Source organism: Lepidochelys kempii, chromosome 2 (assembly GCF_965140265.1).
Source record: "Lepidochelys kempii isolate rLepKem1 chromosome 2, rLepKem1.hap2, whole genome shotgun sequence".
In the NCBI taxonomy this organism is placed as follows: Eukaryota; Metazoa; Chordata; order Testudines; family Cheloniidae; genus Lepidochelys; species Lepidochelys kempii.
Window position 1 is genome coordinate 9,465,586 of NC_133257.1, and position 18,335 is coordinate 9,483,920.

General features: G+C 39.7%; 1 protein-coding gene across 3 annotated transcripts in view; it reads left to right on the forward strand.

The window, feature by feature from the left end:
• Positions 1-18,335, forward strand: part of SLC45A4 (solute carrier family 45 member 4) — a 114,497-nt gene that overhangs the window by 81,197 nt on the left and 14,965 nt on the right. For 2 of the 3 annotated variants that reach the window (XM_073330014.1, XM_073330013.1), the window contains one exon: positions 15,641-15,829. The exons of the other annotated variant lie outside the window; for it this stretch is intronic. In XM_073330014.1, the coding sequence (XP_073186115.1) occupies positions 15,641-15,829 (189 nt within the window). The remainder of the gene's footprint in view (positions 1-15,640; positions 15,830-18,335) is intronic. 3 annotated transcript variants of the gene reach the window in all.

Here is an 18,335-nt window from a genome sequence, read left to right on the forward strand (position 1 = left end):
AATCATGAAACAATACCTCCTCCCACCCCACTGTCCTGCTGGTAATAGCTTATCTAAAGTGATCAACAGATCAATCTTCTTCTTGCAGATGATTGATATGGTTGGGGACTGCAACCCAGTGATCCAGTTTCTGAAACCAGCAGCATGGCTGGTTTCAAAACACCAGATCCGCACTATTCATTTGTTTTAATGTTTAAAAGCTCATTTAGAGAAGAATTGTCAAGGTTACTTTCACCTGCATATCCTTTTACCCTGTTCTCTTCTGTGTCCCTTAACTGGCTCCTGTGTTTTTCAGTTTGAGCCTTTTCTGAGCCAGTAAAATGTAATACAATATAAAATTGTACTTCCACTTAACTAATTGGAGGTGCAGAAAAGTTTCCCCCATTTTTTGTTACGTTAGAGTTCTAGTTCTATTTATAACACTGCTCTAGGCTTTAAGATGAACAGTACAAAATGCCTTTGCTATTCAGATATCAGAGAGTTTATGATGGGCAAAAGTTAGCTGCACTGGATAGATTGTGGAGTTCGCTCTGTTTTGTTTCCTCATTTGGAAAGTTATGCATAGCAGTTCCTCATTTGGAAAGTCATGCATAGCAGTCATGCATAGCCAGACATTTTTGGGCAATCAATAGTAATGACAAGCATACCTGCTGTGTCTTACATAGGTCTCATGGTGTGACTAAAATATAATTACAATTCTATTGCACTCTGCAGATTAGACAAAATTTAAGAAACTACATTTAAAGTGCCTCAATCTGAGTCTCAAATACATATTTCCTTTTGTTTTGTATTGAACTTCAGTACATAACAGAACTGTACTAGGTCCGGTAGACCATTTAGTTGTCTTGATTACTGCAGTACTTATTTTTCTTTTACTCCATCCAGTAGCTGAACATTTAAGATTTCTTTGGTCACTAAAGTTCAGTTGCAGAGTCAGTTTATTCTCCCAAGTGTTGGCTGTTCTTTCCTTTTTTGCTTATCAGAATAAGCACACTTAGTAAAAAACAGTTTGAACAAAGTTTTCTGCAATTCTGTTGCCACAAAGCAGAGAATAGATGGCTTAGTGTTGAGGCCTTCCCAGTATGAAGTGTATGCATAGCTTGCTTGATTTACACTGACTTTCAAAAATTAGGAACAGATGGTAACATTACTGTCAATCTCTCTAATTTCAGATTATGTGCCCTGCTACTGTTCAGTTTAAAACATCAATGCAAAAAAAATTTGTTCAATGACATATAGCGTACAATAAACATACCTGCTAACAGCCCCAGTTCGGCTAGGACTGTCCTGAGTTTTAATACACTTTTAAAACTGCAGTACTTTTTAATGCATTTCTAAGTTTAGGAAACTAGCTACCCTCTTGATTTCCTTACTTAGGTGAGTAGGTTTAGTGACTAAGATGGGACTCATGCATATAAGGATTACTCCTTTAAGGGTTGCAGAATTGGGCATTTTGCCACATTTATGCCTTTTGCCAAATTGTAGATCTTAATTATTGACAGAATGTGGCCAAAAAGATTACTTTCAAGATGGATGTTCTCTTAGTGAAGAAATATACACGTTAACTAACACAAAATATTGCTTAACTTTCTCCACTGACCACCAAAAACCGGTTAATGGGAAAATTGACTTTTTTTCCAGTAAATTGTACTACTACTGAAATGTGGGTGTTTTTTTTGTTTGTTTGTTTTTTTGGTTGTGTGTTTTGTTTTTGGTGTGTTTTGTTGTTTTTTTAAAAGAACGTTCGGTTCAAAATATATGTAGTTGAAGTTCCTTTTAATATTCTAGATTGTATTAAGTAGTGATTTATTATAAAAACTATTAAACCATTTAAACTTCTCCAGAAAGACTATTCTTGGAATATATTTCAGTTAGCTTAGTGTTGCTCTCTAATAGCCTGTCACATCCTCCTTCAAACTTTACAATAAACCGCCTTACAAGACATTAATTTTTTTAGTTTGAACTCTGCCTCTTTAATTAGCCTCCTTCCTTTGCTTTAACATGGATTCTACCTCCCAAGGGCAGGAAGGCAGCTAAGGGACTGTTGCTGAATATGCTTGGTAGCTTTAGAGAGGGAGAACTGTTTGCAAAAGACAGACAAAACAAAAGCTATTTATCTGTTGAATTTAAATGCGACACATGATGGCGCTTTTACCACCATTAGTGTATATTGCCATCCATTCATATGACATTTCAATTAACAACCAATGTACCGTACTACTTTCCTGGAGCGATTGTCTAAGTATTAAACCGTGCATCCAAACTAAAACTCACAGTTCATTTGTCTAAGATAATAGGACAGGCAATAATAGGATTTGTGCATCTCTTGATGTGGCTATATGGGGTGTTAACTGCAATAAAGGCAATGGCATAGAAAGAGGTACTTCTTTTTTTAGGAGCTTAGTATACATTATTTTAGAATTTCCTCTTTTTTTAAAAAAAAAAAATCCACATTGAATAGTGAGCTAAAAGGATTGATGCATCTGGAATGTCTAAATCAGCCAAAAAATTTTTAAATTAAATAAATTTAGGAATGAGTTTTTTGTTTGGTGGACTTTAGTCAGTAGAGCATCCCGATAGCACAACTGGGACAGAAAATAATTGGGCCAATGGCAGTGTGTTTATCCCTATTATAAACAACCCAAACGTCAGTCCTAAAGCCTTTAGAAAAGACAGGAGGTTGTTGCTGCAGCATGATGACAATTCACAATAAAATCCTCATAAATGTATATTACAGTAGCAATGGCTGTTTGATAGGGTTTGAATCCACGCAGAATCAGCTCCGCCTTTAATCCTTCTAAGGTCACTCTTTGCCTCAAGCTAGGAAAAAAGATGGGGTGATTCTAGTCTAAGATCTCTGGAATAGATTAAAAATGATGCCCTTGAAGTACAAGGGGGAAGAGACAGGGACTGCTTGGAGAGCAGACTGAACCCCAGTTCTCAGAAGTGGGGGTGCCTAGAAGCTAGACTTATCTAAACTTTAGGTAAAGACGTGTGTAGACTCTCTTTTTTAAAAAAATACTTTTTTCTTTTGTTCTGCTTTGTTCCTCCTATAGAAAGTGTAGTGTACTTGGTTTTAAAAGGCTGGTTTGGTTCATTCTGTTCACCTACTGGTCACAGTTCCCAAAAGAGATTTTTTTCAGTTGGGCCTGCTGAGCAACACAGCTGGTACATAATCTCAGGGGCTACTTGATTTGAGTAGGAGAATTGTGGGATCCCACTCCAAGACACGTTTCAGAGTAGCATCCGTGTTAGTCTGTATTCGCAAAAAGAAAAGGATTCAGAGTAACAGCCGTGTTAGTCTGTATTCGCAAAAAGAAAAGGGGTACTTGTGGCACCTTAGAGACTAACCAATTTATTAGAGCATAAGCTTTCGTGAGCTACAGCTCACTTCATCAGATGCATATCGTGGAAACTGCAGCAGACTTTATATATACAGAGAGAATATGAACCAATACCTCCTCCCACGCCACTGTCCTGCTGGTAATAGCTTATCTAAAGTGATCATCAGGTGGGCCATTTCCAGCACAAAACCTGGATTTGTGCTGGAAATGGCCCACCTGATGATCACTTTAGATAAGCTATTACCAGCAGGACAGTGGGGTGGGAGGAGGTATTGGTTCATATTCTCTCTGTATATATAAAGTCTGCTGCAGTTTCCACGATATGCATCTGATGAAGTGAGCTGTAGCTCACGAAAGCTTATGCTCTAATAAATTGGTTAGTCTCTAAGGTGCCACAAGTACCCCTTTTTTTTAAAAAAGAAAAGGAGTACTTGTGGCACCTTAGAGACTAACACATTCATGTGAGTATAAGTTTTCGTGAGCTACAGCTCACTTCATCACTCCAAGACAGGAGCAGATGAGGGGCCTGACATCTGAAAGGGTTTATTTGGTGAAACTGGAAACCAGGTCAAAGGTGCAGCTAACCCTGAACTGTGACACTCAAGTTCCCCATGAATTTCTGATTCCATATCAAACTTGCTCATCTTGCAGATGAAAATGTTTTCTGGCTGCCAGCCTTTCAGATTTGTTCTGGGACGAGTCTCCAGCTGGGTTCTTCCTTCTCATGTGTCTTCACCAATAACAAAAATGCTAAATTAAGCCCTTAGCTATGCCTGAGAAACTCATAATGGCTTTAATAATACCTTTGTAGTGCCATGGCCTTCAGTGAGATTGCACAAGTGTGACCAATTTGAATTTAGTAAACAATTCTGGTGCTACCTAAGAAGAAAAAACCCCATCTCTCTCCCTCTTAGCTATGTTGGCTCTAAAATAAATAGTACTCTAAATACACAGAGGAAAACGATACTCGGTAAAAAGGTCAGAGAAAAGTTGGGTGAGGTAATATCTTTTATTGGACCAACTGCTGTTTGTATATATGAGAGAGAGAAGCTTTTGAGTTTATACAGAACCAGAGAGATTACCTCACGCACCTTGTCTCTCTCTAATATCCTGGGACCAACATGGCTACAACATTACATTCAGTAAAAAAGTGGCATTTTACAATTATTCAACCAGGATTCTAAATATGATTTCTGTCAAGGTTCCTTCCCCACTCTGAACTCTAGGGTACAGAGGTGGGGACCTGCATGAAAGACCCCCTAAGCTTATTCTTACCAGCTTAGGTTAAAAAACTTCCCCAAGGTACAAACTTTGCCTTGTCTTTGATCAGTATGCTGTCACCACCAATCGCTTTAAACAAAGAACAGGGAAAGAGACCACTTGGAGACGTCTTTCCCCAAAATATCCCCCAAGCCCTATACCCCCTTTCCTGGGGAAGGCTTGATAATAATCCTCACCAGTTGGTACAGGTGAACACAGACCCAAACCCTTTGTTCTTAAGAACAATGAAAAATCAATCAGGTTCTTAAAAGAATTTAAAGAAAAGGTAAAAGAATCGCCTCTGTAAAATCAGGATGGTAAACACCTTACAGGGTAATCAGATTCAAAACATAGAGAATCCCGCTAGGCAAAACCATAAGTTAGAAAAAGACACACAAACAGGAATATACATTCCCTCCAGCACAGCTTATTTTACAAGCCATTAAACAAAAGAAAATCTAACACATTTTCTAGCTAGATTACTTACTCACTTTATAGGAGTTGTAAGGCTTGCATTCCTGATCTGTTCCCGGCAAAAGCATTGCGCAGACAGCTCAAACCCTTTGTGTTCCCGCCCCCCAGATTTGAAAGAATCTTGTCCCCTCGTTGGCCATTTTGGGTCAGGTGCCAGCAGGGTTACCTTAGCTTCTTAACCCTTTACAGGTGAAAGGATTTTGCCTCTGGCCAGGAGGGATTTTATAGCACTGTATTCAGAAAGGTGATTACCCTTCCCTTTATATTTATGGCAATTTACAATTCCAAAAAAAGTGTGGGTGCATTATTTGTATGTCACTCCTTCAAAGACTGGCTGCTGCTGTGATCTGGCATTTCTGTATCCTAGATGCCTAGTCTCACCAATGCAAACAACCCGAGACTGAAAATAAAAACTGGTCTTTGTTTCCTTGTAAATATCAAGTAACAAAAGGAATAAATAACATGCCTACCTGTGCCTTTACTAAACTCTTGCCTTAGGCTCCACGCAGGCCGAGTCTATGCTACAAAATACTAGTGTAACTATGTCACTCGGGGTGTGTGGATTTTTCACACCCCTGAGCGACGTAATTATACTGACCTAACCTCCTGGTGTAGGTAGCCCTATGTCGACAGGAAAGTGTCTCCCATCAACACAGCTACCACCTGACTATGCTGCCGGGAGAAGCTCTCCCGTCTGCGTAGTAGCCTCTTCAATAAAGCAGTGCAGCTGTGCTACTGCAGGTTTTTAAGTGTAGACCTGCCCTCCATCTGCTTGCTCTGCCTCTTCAGCCTTGGCTAATGTGTATTGTTTGGTCAGCGTATCCAAGACTAAGTGCAGGCTAGTAGCTTGCTTGGCAGGCACTAAGTAGTTGTATGTCATGTTGAGATGGGAATCTTGTTTGTCCTAACCCTCCCGGAACAGTCAGATTTGTCCTGTCTCTGTGCATGGGTCTGTCAGATGAGATCTTGGGAGGGGGAGAGAAGCTCATAATTGCCCTGCAGTGAGATGTCTTCGTAGGATTAGTTTTCCCCTGATGTCCTTGGCAAAAATATCCCCTTCACTCTACCCCCACTTCCTTCTATGTTGAGTTGTTGCCATCCATTCAAACAGTGGCTGCGTTCGTGTTAAAGTTATTCCATTATGTGTGCAGTTTACAAATTTGGGGATCCTTTGGAAAGGAAAACACTCTGTAAATGTGAGAGAGAATCTTGTTATACCTAACTGAAAAATGAACACTTCATGTAACTGAAGATCCCAGGAATTGCCTACTCATATTCTTAAAGGATAGGGTGACCAGATAGCAACTGTGGGGGAAAAATGGGACAGGGGGTTTGGGGTAATAGGTGCCTATATAAGGAAAAAAAAAATGGGACTGTCCCTTTAAAAACAGGACATCTGGTCACCTATTAAAGGAAGACCATTCGGAATCCAATTGAGGGGCTTTGGCAAACCTAAAAGCTGCAAGCAGCGTCCTCAATGGTCTGCACTAGTTTCCTAAACCTTCTAACCTGATGAACAATCATTGGCTTCCCTTCTTCACTGATGATCTAATTTGACCTCTCAAGTAAATTTAGTATTTCTAGTTGTATACAGTTTAAAGTCCTTGATGCAAAAAGGTAGCTATATTGCAGAGATGACTTGGCTTTAAAAGTTTCTCCAATGAGAAAGTGTATAATCCTATTCAGGGACAATAATATGTTAATCAATGCGGTAAATAAGAGTTTATATTATTGATCAGTATTGCAAGCTTTTAAATTATAAATAAGATTTTCTTGTGTTCCTCTAGCTTATTAAATTATATCCTTAACTGGAACGCTCCTGTTTCTAAATGTGAAATTGTGACCAAAAAACTCACAATTGAGCTTTGGGTAAACTGGGATGCTGCATATCTGCAGGCGACACACATCACGGTAATTGTCTAATCTTGCAGTGAGACAGAATGGTGCTAAATACTCCAGTCTTGCATATGGCGCATGTGGAGTATAAGTGGGGCATCATGCACAGGTTATGCATTTTAATTCCATCCTGTGTGTGTGTGTGTGAGAGAGAGATTACAGTGCAGAAAATTAATTTTCTGACTGCTGCATTCACATAAACATATGTGCAGCTATAAACCAATGTGCACTGCATACTCGTTGTACTGCTGTATGTGACCTTTAAGTCCTTGTGTATCTGTAGCTTTTCTGAACTGCCAGTAACCGGCAGTCTCCTGTGCCTTCTAGGCACAATTAGACCTAGGTTATGAACTTAATCTTGAGGGGCTGGTTAGGTGTAACTTGTAGGTCATGGAGCATACAACCAACACCCCTCAGATGTTGGGAGGTCTGTCAGCTTTCAGGGATTCTTGTTTAAAGTGTTTGTATCTGGAGTTAACATTCTTCTTTAGATCCTCATGCTGCTCTTGCTGAAAGGTCAAAAGGAACTTGTCAATAACTGCCGGTTTAACAAGCTAGGGGGTTGAATTAAATTTAATTTCTAGTTTGTTTCAGCTCATTAGGCACCAGGATGCAAACTGATTATTACTGTCAGAGCTACAGATTTCAGAGCCTTTGCTGATTTGTGTTTTTTGAGGGCGGGTGGGGGGCCGGACATGGACAAGTCCATGGGTCCAGATCTAATGCATCAGAGGGTGCTGAGGAGTTGGCTGATGTGACTGCAGAGCATAGGCCATTATCTTTGAAAACTCATGGTGCTTGGGGAAGGTCCAGGGCGATTGGAAAAAGGCAAATATAGTTCCCATTTTTTAAAAAAAAGGAGAATCCAGGGAGCTACAGACCAGTCAGCCTCACCTCAGTAGTGATCTCAGAGTCGAACGGATGGTAGGCTGATTGAAGAATGCTATGCCCTCTGCCTGGTTCCAAGCCAGTCCTCTTGCCGCTACTAGTGATGTCAAGTTCACAGACCCAAGTGATTTTCAGACATGGAGCGGCTTCCTTCATGGCGAGAAGGGAGAATCAGTTATGGGACATGCCAGTAGAGTAACACAGAATGAATCAGATAAATGGGACTGTCATTGGGGGTGGGGGATTAAGAGAACAGAATCAATAGGAGAATTAGAGAGGAATGGAAAGAATCATTTATGGGGAGGATAGGAATCTGGGGTGAATAATGGGGAAGACAACTTCTGAAGTTTCCAGGAGAGGTGGGAACTGGCCTGCATCCCTCCCCTGAGCATATCAGGAGTAGCAGATCACGGGAGATGACTACTCCAGGTAAAGGGAACCTGCTAGGTAGTTCAGAGTCTATTTTGAACCCTAAACCTTCTGAGATTGAACCATCTGATTTGCAGGAATGTTACAAGGAGGTTTCATATGAAGAGTAGAGGGGTATAGTCCGTTTAATGTTTCTGATAAAGATTCATAGTGAAAATAATGCTCACCAGGGTGAGCATGCAATCTTCTGGCAACCTCCATGTTCCCATTGTCTTTGGGGAAATAATGAATGAGTTACAGCTTAACATTAAAAATATTTGCCTAATTCAAAGGGAAGGAATATAAAAACCTTTATTTAAAATTGCATTCTTCTCTCAGAAGCCCCATTCTTTATACAAACCCTCTGAAAGAGGAAGAAATTAACAAAGCTGACACTGCTCTATAAAATTCTCTTCTAATGAGAATATGTGCAGACATTGAGGGTTTTTTACACTTATTTTCAGGCTTTTGAAAATTATTTTTGTGTTGAGATTGACAAATATTTATTGATCTTGTCTTAGTACTGTTTGTTGTTACAGTAACAAAATACAAGGTCTGTAACAACTGGTCTGGAAAACTTAACTAGGTAAAGGATTATTGCCAATATTGAGCAAAATTCAGTATTTTAATTAAGGGACAGTAGTGCAGAATGCATAGTATTTGCAAAACACAACGGCTTTTTATGTTATGTGCACATATACTTGTCTGGTGTTTATTTCTCTTTGGTTCTGATTTTTGGTTATACCAAGAATACAAGCAAATCTCTAGGTGATAATTTGACAGGTGAAAATAGAAGCTAAATTCCTATTCCCATGTCAGATCTTTTGTTTTATACTTACAAGGAGCTATTTTTCCCCCATAGAACTTTATCAGAAAGAGACTTTGAATAGAAACTGCTGCATGTGACTTAGTCTTTCTTCCATGCAACTTGTGACCTCATACAGCCCTCAGACTAGTGGTGACACAGCAAGCATTTCCTGTGAACCAGGAGCAGTGCTGGTCCCACTATTGTTGGGCTTTTTTTTTGTCTGGGGAAAAAACAAAAACTTATTTACTGGGAGCCAGTGTCCTGTTTGTTGATAGCTTGCTGGGAAATGCCATGTTGCAAGCGTCTCAGTGGCAGTGGTAGCTGCTAATAGAAATGCAATTGTTTTTTTTCACTGAGTTGTGTAGGACTTCTAACCTTCTCCACACTGTGAGCTCATGGGGCCAGTGCGAGAGCTTGTTTATCCAGGGTATTTTTTCCTCTTCAGTATTTGTGTTTTTTCGCTGACTGCTAAATAACAGTACCTGAATTACTTTTTTCCCCCCAAGAGGTCAACGGAAAAATCAAAAACAATTACAAGTGTTGCCTAGCTCAGTGCATGACTGTTAATGGTCACAAAGCATAAAGTTTGGATCCTATTCCCTGACAGGACAAACACAATAGTGGAAAATTCCAGGCAAAAGGATTATAATCAAGGAACAGCACCAGACAGCTCATGGGATTGGTAACAGGATGCAGGTGCTTTCACCTCTTGGTTCCCCAATTCAAGCCCCATCTGACTAAAAATGCTTACTGTCTGATAGCTCGTTTGGCCCATATAAGCTCAATCACGAACTTATTACAGTCCAGTTCCCTGCTGAATATAGCAATTGACAGAAATTTTCACTTAGCAAGACTCAGCTGAAAGGACCAGTGACTGGGTAGGAATAGATGAACTAATCTTGTACAGTGTGGTACTCATTCCAAGTTCAGTCAAAATGTCTGCCTCTGTGTACCTGTAGAGAACTGGAATCTATAGGGCTGCTAATCTGAAATTCACTTAAAATGCCACGTGGCTGCCTTTTTTACCACTAGATGGTGGTAATGAATATTCTCCAGCACAACACAGTAGGGAATTTTTCAGTGCCAAAAACTTTAAGAAGGTACTCCCTTCATCTTCTCTCCTTACGGCTGGACATGTTCAACATGCCATCTTACTCACCTTATTTAAATCTTGCCTGTAAAGGGGAGAGAAGAATGCAAAAAATTGAACAATCGGGATGCCCATGTGCCTTCATAAGTATCTGTAATATCATTTTCCCCCTTCTTACCTCCTCTGTGGTGTGTTTGATCCTCACTTTGCAGTGTCTAAATGTGACATATCATCTCCTGAGCAGGGACCATACTTGTTAAGAGGCACCTAACATTTTGCGGCACTTCAGCTTTGTCCTTTCAAATTCCCTCTGTTTATTTTCTCCGAACGGTATATATGTGTGTATGCACACGCACGTGAAAATACTGTGACAGATTGTTTCTACTTCTATCCTAACATATGAGTTACTCTTGCCAGGAACTGCTCCAAAAGTGTCTTTTAGTCTTTTCACTGTAACATAAAATGCCTTCCTATACAAACCCTAGCGCTACTGGAGTGACCAAGATGCTATTTTTGAAAGTCCCCCGCCCCCACCGTGCTGCCCGCTCTCTGTTCCTCAAAAAATAAAATCCCTTAGGCATGCAGATAGTTTGGACTTTATGAAGAACATCTAGGAGGGATGTCTTGAGGAGTCTTACCACTGTGGCCTGTTAAGATTAGGAGCACTGTTGAATTAGCAAGCTATGTCTAGACTGCATCTGGGAGTCAGCCTCACAGCCTGGGGCAACAGTCTTGTGTTTGTGGGACTTGCCCTAGCATGCTAAAAATCATAGTCTGGAAGTTGCTGTGACGTTGGAGCTCAGGTGCCCAAACCCATCCCCTCCCTCTGCTGCTTGGGCTCTCAAGCATGCAAAGTCCATGTTGCTATTTTTAGTGCATTAGTGTGAGTCCTGCCAACACCACCCTGTCAGGCCAGCCTGAGAGGCTTCCTCCCGGCATAGGCATACTTTCAATGTTTGGGGAAGTCAGACATGCCTTTCTCTGTCCACTGTGAATCTGCATGGGAAGAGAAGTGCTGTTGCAAACTTCTGACCTGCAAACAGCAGGGTGGATGCAAGGTTCACATGTGGCAGCTGAACTGTAATGGTAGAGCCTGGTAGTGTTGGCACTGCAATGTGATTAGTCAGACAAGATAAGGTGCAGCTGCAGTCTAAGGTTTCCTTTCTTCTGACCACTAAATAAATGTACAATGGTCAAATCACTGTTGAAGCAATTTCTATGAAGTTACCTTTGACCCATTCAAGTTTTAGGTGCCTTGACAGCTCTGCAGAAAAACAGGAGTTGTACTTCTTAATTTTTCTCTTGTTCGTGGCTCAAGTTTTGCACAAGCCTTTATATTTCTAAAGAAGAATATTCTGGCTACTAAAAAGTAGTTTCCTGAAAAATTTCAAAGTTGGACATCTAAAACCATATTTACTTTAGGTATCTAAATGGCCTATTTTTTCCCCCCCAGAAGTACTGAGCCCCTTCTGAAACTCTTGAAAATGAGGGTTTTCAGTGCCTCTTATATGTGGATTTAGGAGCCTAGCTTTTGGCAACTAAGACTGTAAACTTCCATCACAGCTATTTGTCTTAGCCTGACTTTTGACTATTACATCATTTATATAATGTACAGAAACAAGCTGACCTCGCAAGTAGTAAACAGAAAGCAGTAATGCGAGCAATAAAATCAGTTTGTTTTGGTTTTTGGTTTTTTAAGGATCTTGTGACACTTGTGCAACAGTTCAGTAACCTTTCTGTGCAATTCATTAACCTTGTTTCAAAACATGCAAATTAAGTTCCCTGTCTGTAAAATTTAGAGAAGTGCAAATTCTATTGCAGCTGACAGAAAAGGTTTAAAAGTGGGTTTTAATTTTGTACCTGGGTGATCAGTTCAGATCGGATTAAAGATTGGTATACAAGTTAATGCCGTATCAAGTTCCTTTCCTCTGGTATTCCATCCTTCAGTTAAGAGAGTCTCTGAATTTTTATGTACTGTTGTACCTACATATGTGGTACATTTCTTTGACTTCAAATAGGTCGATATTTGTCAATGTAAGAAATTGAAACTTTGCTAGCTTTGGATGTCTTCAGATGCGTTTGTTTGGTGAAGTTTTATGGTTAGCATGCAACACTTTCTTTTTGGCTTTAAATAGATTTATTGACTTCTGAGTCAACTCAGAAAGGCTTAATGTCCCAAAACAAAAATTACCCAGTTTTGAAGCTCAAAATTTAAACTCTTTCCAGCATACACACGTTCAAAAGGCTTGTGGCATTTGACTTGTTTCGTGTCATGGTGACTTCTGCACAGACCAGTTATGTTAATGAATCTGTAATTACTGGATGTCTTTTAAGGTAATACTTGTTATAACAAGCAGCATTACATGACATGAACCACTGATGCAGGGCTAACCTGACGAAAGAGGATTTCTAGTGAGTAAAACAGTGCTGGGCGTTTCCTTCTCTTCTTATGTCTTGCAGGTATGTAGTGGGTGCAAAAAGTCATCCAACCATAAGAGACTTAAAAACCTGTCTGGGTTTGAGCTTTGTACATTCTTGTGCTGAAAAATTTCCTCCTCCTGTGCGTTGGTTTCTGCATTAAATTAGCCCCAGCGTGTGCAATAGATCAGGCATGCATAAGTGTTAACATTTTGTATGGTCTGGTTTGGTACATGTTAAACATTCAGGGCCTGATTCTGCTCTCATACTGGAGTAAACTATTGATGCCAAAGGAATTAACACTGGTATAAAACCAGTGTGCAAGCAGAGGCTGGCCCCCAGGCAGGACTGTATCCTAAGACCTACTTCTGTGTGAGTGCACCCCTAATGACGGACTTTGTGCAGTGCTCTACCAGTAATAGAAGGGGAGCTGGCGGGTGTAGATGCAAGCTAGAGCTGTAGTCCGAGCAGAGATTGGGGAGAGTCCAGATCAGAGCTGTTAACTTCTAATTGTCCCTGAAAACTGGGAGGTAGACTTTACATGTCCCAGAAGATCTTGATGCTCCCTTCTAGGTGTAGCTCAACTCAAAGCCTTCCTGCCCATGGCCAATATCCAAGACCTCATCAGCCTGTCAGAAAAGCTAAGCAAAAGCCAGCAGGTGGCAGCATGAGCCATGGTGTGAACACTTGGTCTCTCAGCCCCCTCTATTTGTAGTTCCCTTGGCACGTCTCTCTGAGCTTTGTCCCATAGGCAACTATCTCATAGCTAGCACAGAAGGTGAACGCAACTGCAAGCTAATTTAAGCCATATGAGTGGTATCTACATCAAGGAGAGACTAGATCCTCTTCTAGTGGAGGATGTTGGAGGTGGATCTCTGCCAGTCACTTGAACAGGAAGCTGCTGGTCTTCAGCTCCAACCAAGAAAATACTATTATCAAAGAGTGCCTGCTCCATCCACTGGGAAGAAAGCTTCGGTGTGCCTTTCCACTAGTAGCAGAAGTCGTGACAAAGCTCAGAAGAGTGCATGATCTTAATAGCCCAATATTGGACCAAGCAGCTGTGGTTGTGAACTTGTTACAGTGGGCAAAAGCTGGTCCCATCACAGAGGTTCTTGGCTTCCGATCATCGCTGAGAGCCTTTAGGATGAAATACCCTTCTTTAGTAAGCAACAACTAAATTCTCTGTCTATATAGCTTATTCACTGTACCACTACACTCTTTCCTGCTCTCTTGGGAAACCAACTTCTCATAGAACAAGTCATCATGTTAGTCAAGATTCGATGGTACTTTAAATAGCAATGAGATTAGACTTTCCTGAACTACCATGTGGGTTTTTCTGAATGATTGCCATAATCCCACTTGATAACTAATACCCACAGGATGAAAACATGAAGTGCAGCTTGATCTCAATGGTAAAGATCAAACAGTTGTGATCACTACCTATGGTTTTGAATTGAGTATTTTTCTTTAGCATTAGAATATTGGTATTTTTAGGCTCCGTGCTACTTAGACAATAAACATTGGACTGTTGCCCATATTGCTTTGTTATAAATTGTGTCAAAAGAGTATATGAGGTAGTGCTGTATTAAAGAGGGAGAACACTTCTGAACAGACTCTGACTGAATGTAACAACTGCTCTGAAGCACTCCAGCCATCTATAGGCTGCAGGACAGTATTACTCACACTAAATGTGGGTAGCAGGCTTTTTTTTCCTTTGGTGTGTGGGCTGTGGTTTTTGTTTTGTTTTTTTGTTTTGTTTTTTTGTCTCCTTCCTTCCATTCACTTGTCTTTCTCCAGATGTTATTTATCACTTGCACCAGCTTTTTCCCAGGTAAACCCATTTCACTTCCCCCCCCTCAGTCCTGAATACAGAACTCAATTTTTTTGAAAAATTTAAAAAAAAAAAAAGAAAAGGAGTACTAGTGGTGCCTTAGAGACTAACAAATTTATCTGAGCATAAGCTTTTGTGAGCTACAGCTCACTTCATCTGAATGCATCCGATGAAGTGAGCTGTAGCTCACGAAAGCTTATGCTCAAATAAATTGGTTAGTCTCTAAGGCTCCACTAGTACTCCTTTTCTTTTTGCGAATACAGACTAACACGGCTGCTACTCTGAAACCTAAAAAAAAAAGCAATACAAAAAAACCCTTTTGGTTTTAGAGAGGAGCAACCTATTTATCCATTCTGAAGTCTAGCAAATAATTGCTTTTTGTCCATTGTTCAATTTTATCCCGAATAAACCATTTGGTACAAAATTATAAGCACAGCAATGAGTAGAGCACTGGTTTCATTTTAACACTTTAAGATATTTATAAATAAGTCCAGTTTTCAAAAACTGAGCACAGGGGAATATATACTGCTTGGTGAGGGTTCTATGGGAAAAGGAACACTTATATGGCTGTAAAACTGTCTATAGGTCTCGAGACATTAAAGCTTTAGTAGCCCTGCATGTTGCTTTTCTCAGACTTGCATCAGTTGGTTATCACAATAGTTTTGCATTAATAGTTCTGCAAGAAGGGGAAATACCAGACGCAGTGGCCTACAGGTAATTCTTCAAGAATGTCAGAAGGCTCACTGCGGTTTTTATATGTCCATGTACAAGTAAAGTCCAAAAATCCTATTGCTAAACTCCTACACAGCTGACACGGACTCCTCTATTTTGCTCTCCCTACAGGGTCAGATTTCCTATGTATGCAAAAATCAGAATAGCCTTTTGGATGGCATTGACTAATTAAATCTCCCCACTGACTCCTAAATAATGCTACTCATTTTATAACCTTTATTTCAGCAGTTCGGATATGTTAACTGTAGTCTTCATGCTGCATGTGGGTTTTACGTTGAAAATATACCCTTTTAACTCCTGTGAGTTCTCTGCCAGTTAAAGTTCCATAATTTTAGGGAATCTAATGGCAGTTGTGCATTCAGGAGAGTGATTACTGGAGACAGATGTATTGTTCATGTATTATACCTTTTCATAAACCTAGAAATCCTGTTAGATCTAAAATGTTCATTGCCCAGCATGTAATCTGTGAACCCTCTTTGTCTTTGTTTTAGGTCTTCCTGAACAATACTACAGCCTCACTTGGTTCCTTAGCCCCATCCTGGGCCTGATCTTCACTCCACTCATAGGTTCGGCTAGTGACCGCTGCACGCTGAGCTGGGGCCGCCGGCGGCCTTTTATTCTTGCTCTCTGCATTGGTGTCCTCTTTGGTGTTGCACTTTTCCTTAATGGCTCTGTTATAGGTAAATAATGGGGAAATCACTTGCCTTCCTATTTTGCTACAGTCTTGGATCTAAGACATTTCTATAAGAAACTGAGATGATATGCGGTTGATTGATTTAAATGATGTTTAGTACTAAATTAGTATATAGTCTTGAGATTTCTAACATGTGAACTATCCCAAACTTTGTTGTTTCTTCTCTTTAAAAAATCACAGTACAGTGCTAAATACTAGAGTAGATGTGTTGCAAGCCTAGCTGTAACTGTTAATACCTAGTCATTAATCGTGGTTGCCAGCTATTTGCAGATGCTGAGATGAATTCAGCCAGTTCTTGACATGGGAAAACTGTAGCAACCTGTTCACAGGGAAATGTTTCCTGTTGTGATCCATTTTCCCTTTAATGCATATCTGGCAACACATCCTGTTTCCAGCATTATTTCAAAAATTATCTTTTCACTTTTTCTTGTTCTTTTCTTAGTCCTGGTATTGAAAATGTCCAGAACACTGTTAATATTTGTTTATCAGAAACTGTATGTGGGAAAATAATTTTTTCTGAGTCCTCATCAAAGTTGTTAAAAATAAACTGTTTGCTTAGAACATAGTTTACTACAAGATTTAATCTAGGATCTGAGAATCTTTGTGAAATTTAGTATGGGACTGGCAGCAGCAAGTAAAATTTGGGCAAACATTTACATCACCTTTGGATTGATACAATAGCAAGGAACCGAGCCATAACTCTTTTGCTCTTATTTGTGTGGTAGATGCAGCTCTATTTTTAACAGAAGTCTTAATATTGTAGGAAGTGAACTGAGCATTTGACAGTGGGTCAGCATTTTACCTTTCCAAAGCTTGACTGACCCACCATGTGATGTTTTTAACTTCCTACAGCTTGCCCAGGATAAAAACTCTTCCTGTTCATAAACAAATCATGTCTACTTATTAGACATCAGCAGCTTCCATTGCTTTGCTCTACCAGTTTTCTTAGACTTAGTCCCTGCAAGAAAATGTTAATACTTGGAGGAATGGGTAATATATGATGTGCTTGTTGCTTTGTCCGCTAGTTGTCTCTCTCTGCTCCTGCTATTCCTTTTCCCCCTGCAAATTTGTAATAGCCATCTGACTGCAGGCCGCCTAATAGATTTATCTAGATAGAGAGGAAGCTCATTCTGATTTAAGATACCTCTGCATGTTAGTTTAGGTCTGCATCTGTTGATATTGGCAAACATAGCTTAATGCATCAGCTAAAACTTTTCTTGGCAATCTTCTTGTGATTACATTTTTTACTAAATCAATCAAAGTGGTCTGTGTTTTCAAACTTTGAGAATACTTTTTTTTAAAGTAATTATTACTTAATTGCAGTTAACTCACAAAAATTAATCGCAGTTTTAATCACTGTTAAACAATGGAATACCAATTGAAATGTATTAAATATTTGTGGATGTTTTTCTACATTTTCAGATATATCTATTTCTATTACAACACGTTTCAGAGTAACAGCCGTGTTAGTCTATATTCGCACAAAGAAAAGGAGTACTTGTGACACCTTAGAGACTAACCAATTTATTTGAGCATAAGCTTTCATGAGATCTGTAGCTCACGAAAGCTTATGCTCAAATAAATTGGTTAGTCTCTAAGGTGCCACAAGTACTCCTTTTCTTATTACAACACAGAATACAAAGTATACACTGTTCACTTTATATTATTTTTATTACAAATATTTGCACTGTAAAAATAATATAGTATTTTTCTGTTTTCCTCATACAAGTGCAATCTTTGTTGTGAAAGTGCAGTTTACAAATGTCGTTTTGCTTTGTTACATAACTGCACTCAAAAACAAAACAATGCAAAAACTTTAGAGCCTACAAGTCCGCTCAGTCCTACTTCTTGTTCAGCCAATCGCTAAGACAAACAAGTTTATTTACATTTATGGGAGATAATGCTGCCCACTTCTTATTTACAGAAAGTGAGAACAGGCGTTCGCATGGGACTTTTGTAGCCCACATTGCAAGGTATTTACGTGCCAGATGTGCTAAACATTCGTATGCCCCTTCATGCTTTGGCCACCATTCCAGAGGACATGCTTCCATGCTGATGACATGCGTTTTAAAAAAAAAATGTGTTAATTAAATTTGTGACTGAACTCCTTGGGGGGGAATTGTATGTCTCCTCTTCTGTTTTACCCACATTCTACCATATCTTTCATGTTGTAGTAGTAATGGATGATAACTCGGCACATGTTCTTCATTTTAAGAACACTTCTGCAGATTTGACAAAACGCAAAGAAGGTACCAATGTGAGATTTCTAAAGATAGCTACAGCAATTGACTCAAGGTTTAAGAATCTGAAGTGTCTTCCAAAATTTGAGGGGGACAAAGTGTGGAGCATGCTTTCAGAAGTCTTAAAAGAGGAACACTCCGATACAGAAACTACAGAACCCAAACCACCAAAAAAGAAAATCAACCTTTTGCTGGCGGCATCTGACTCAGATGATGAAAGTCAACATGCATCAGTCCGTATTGCTTTGGGTT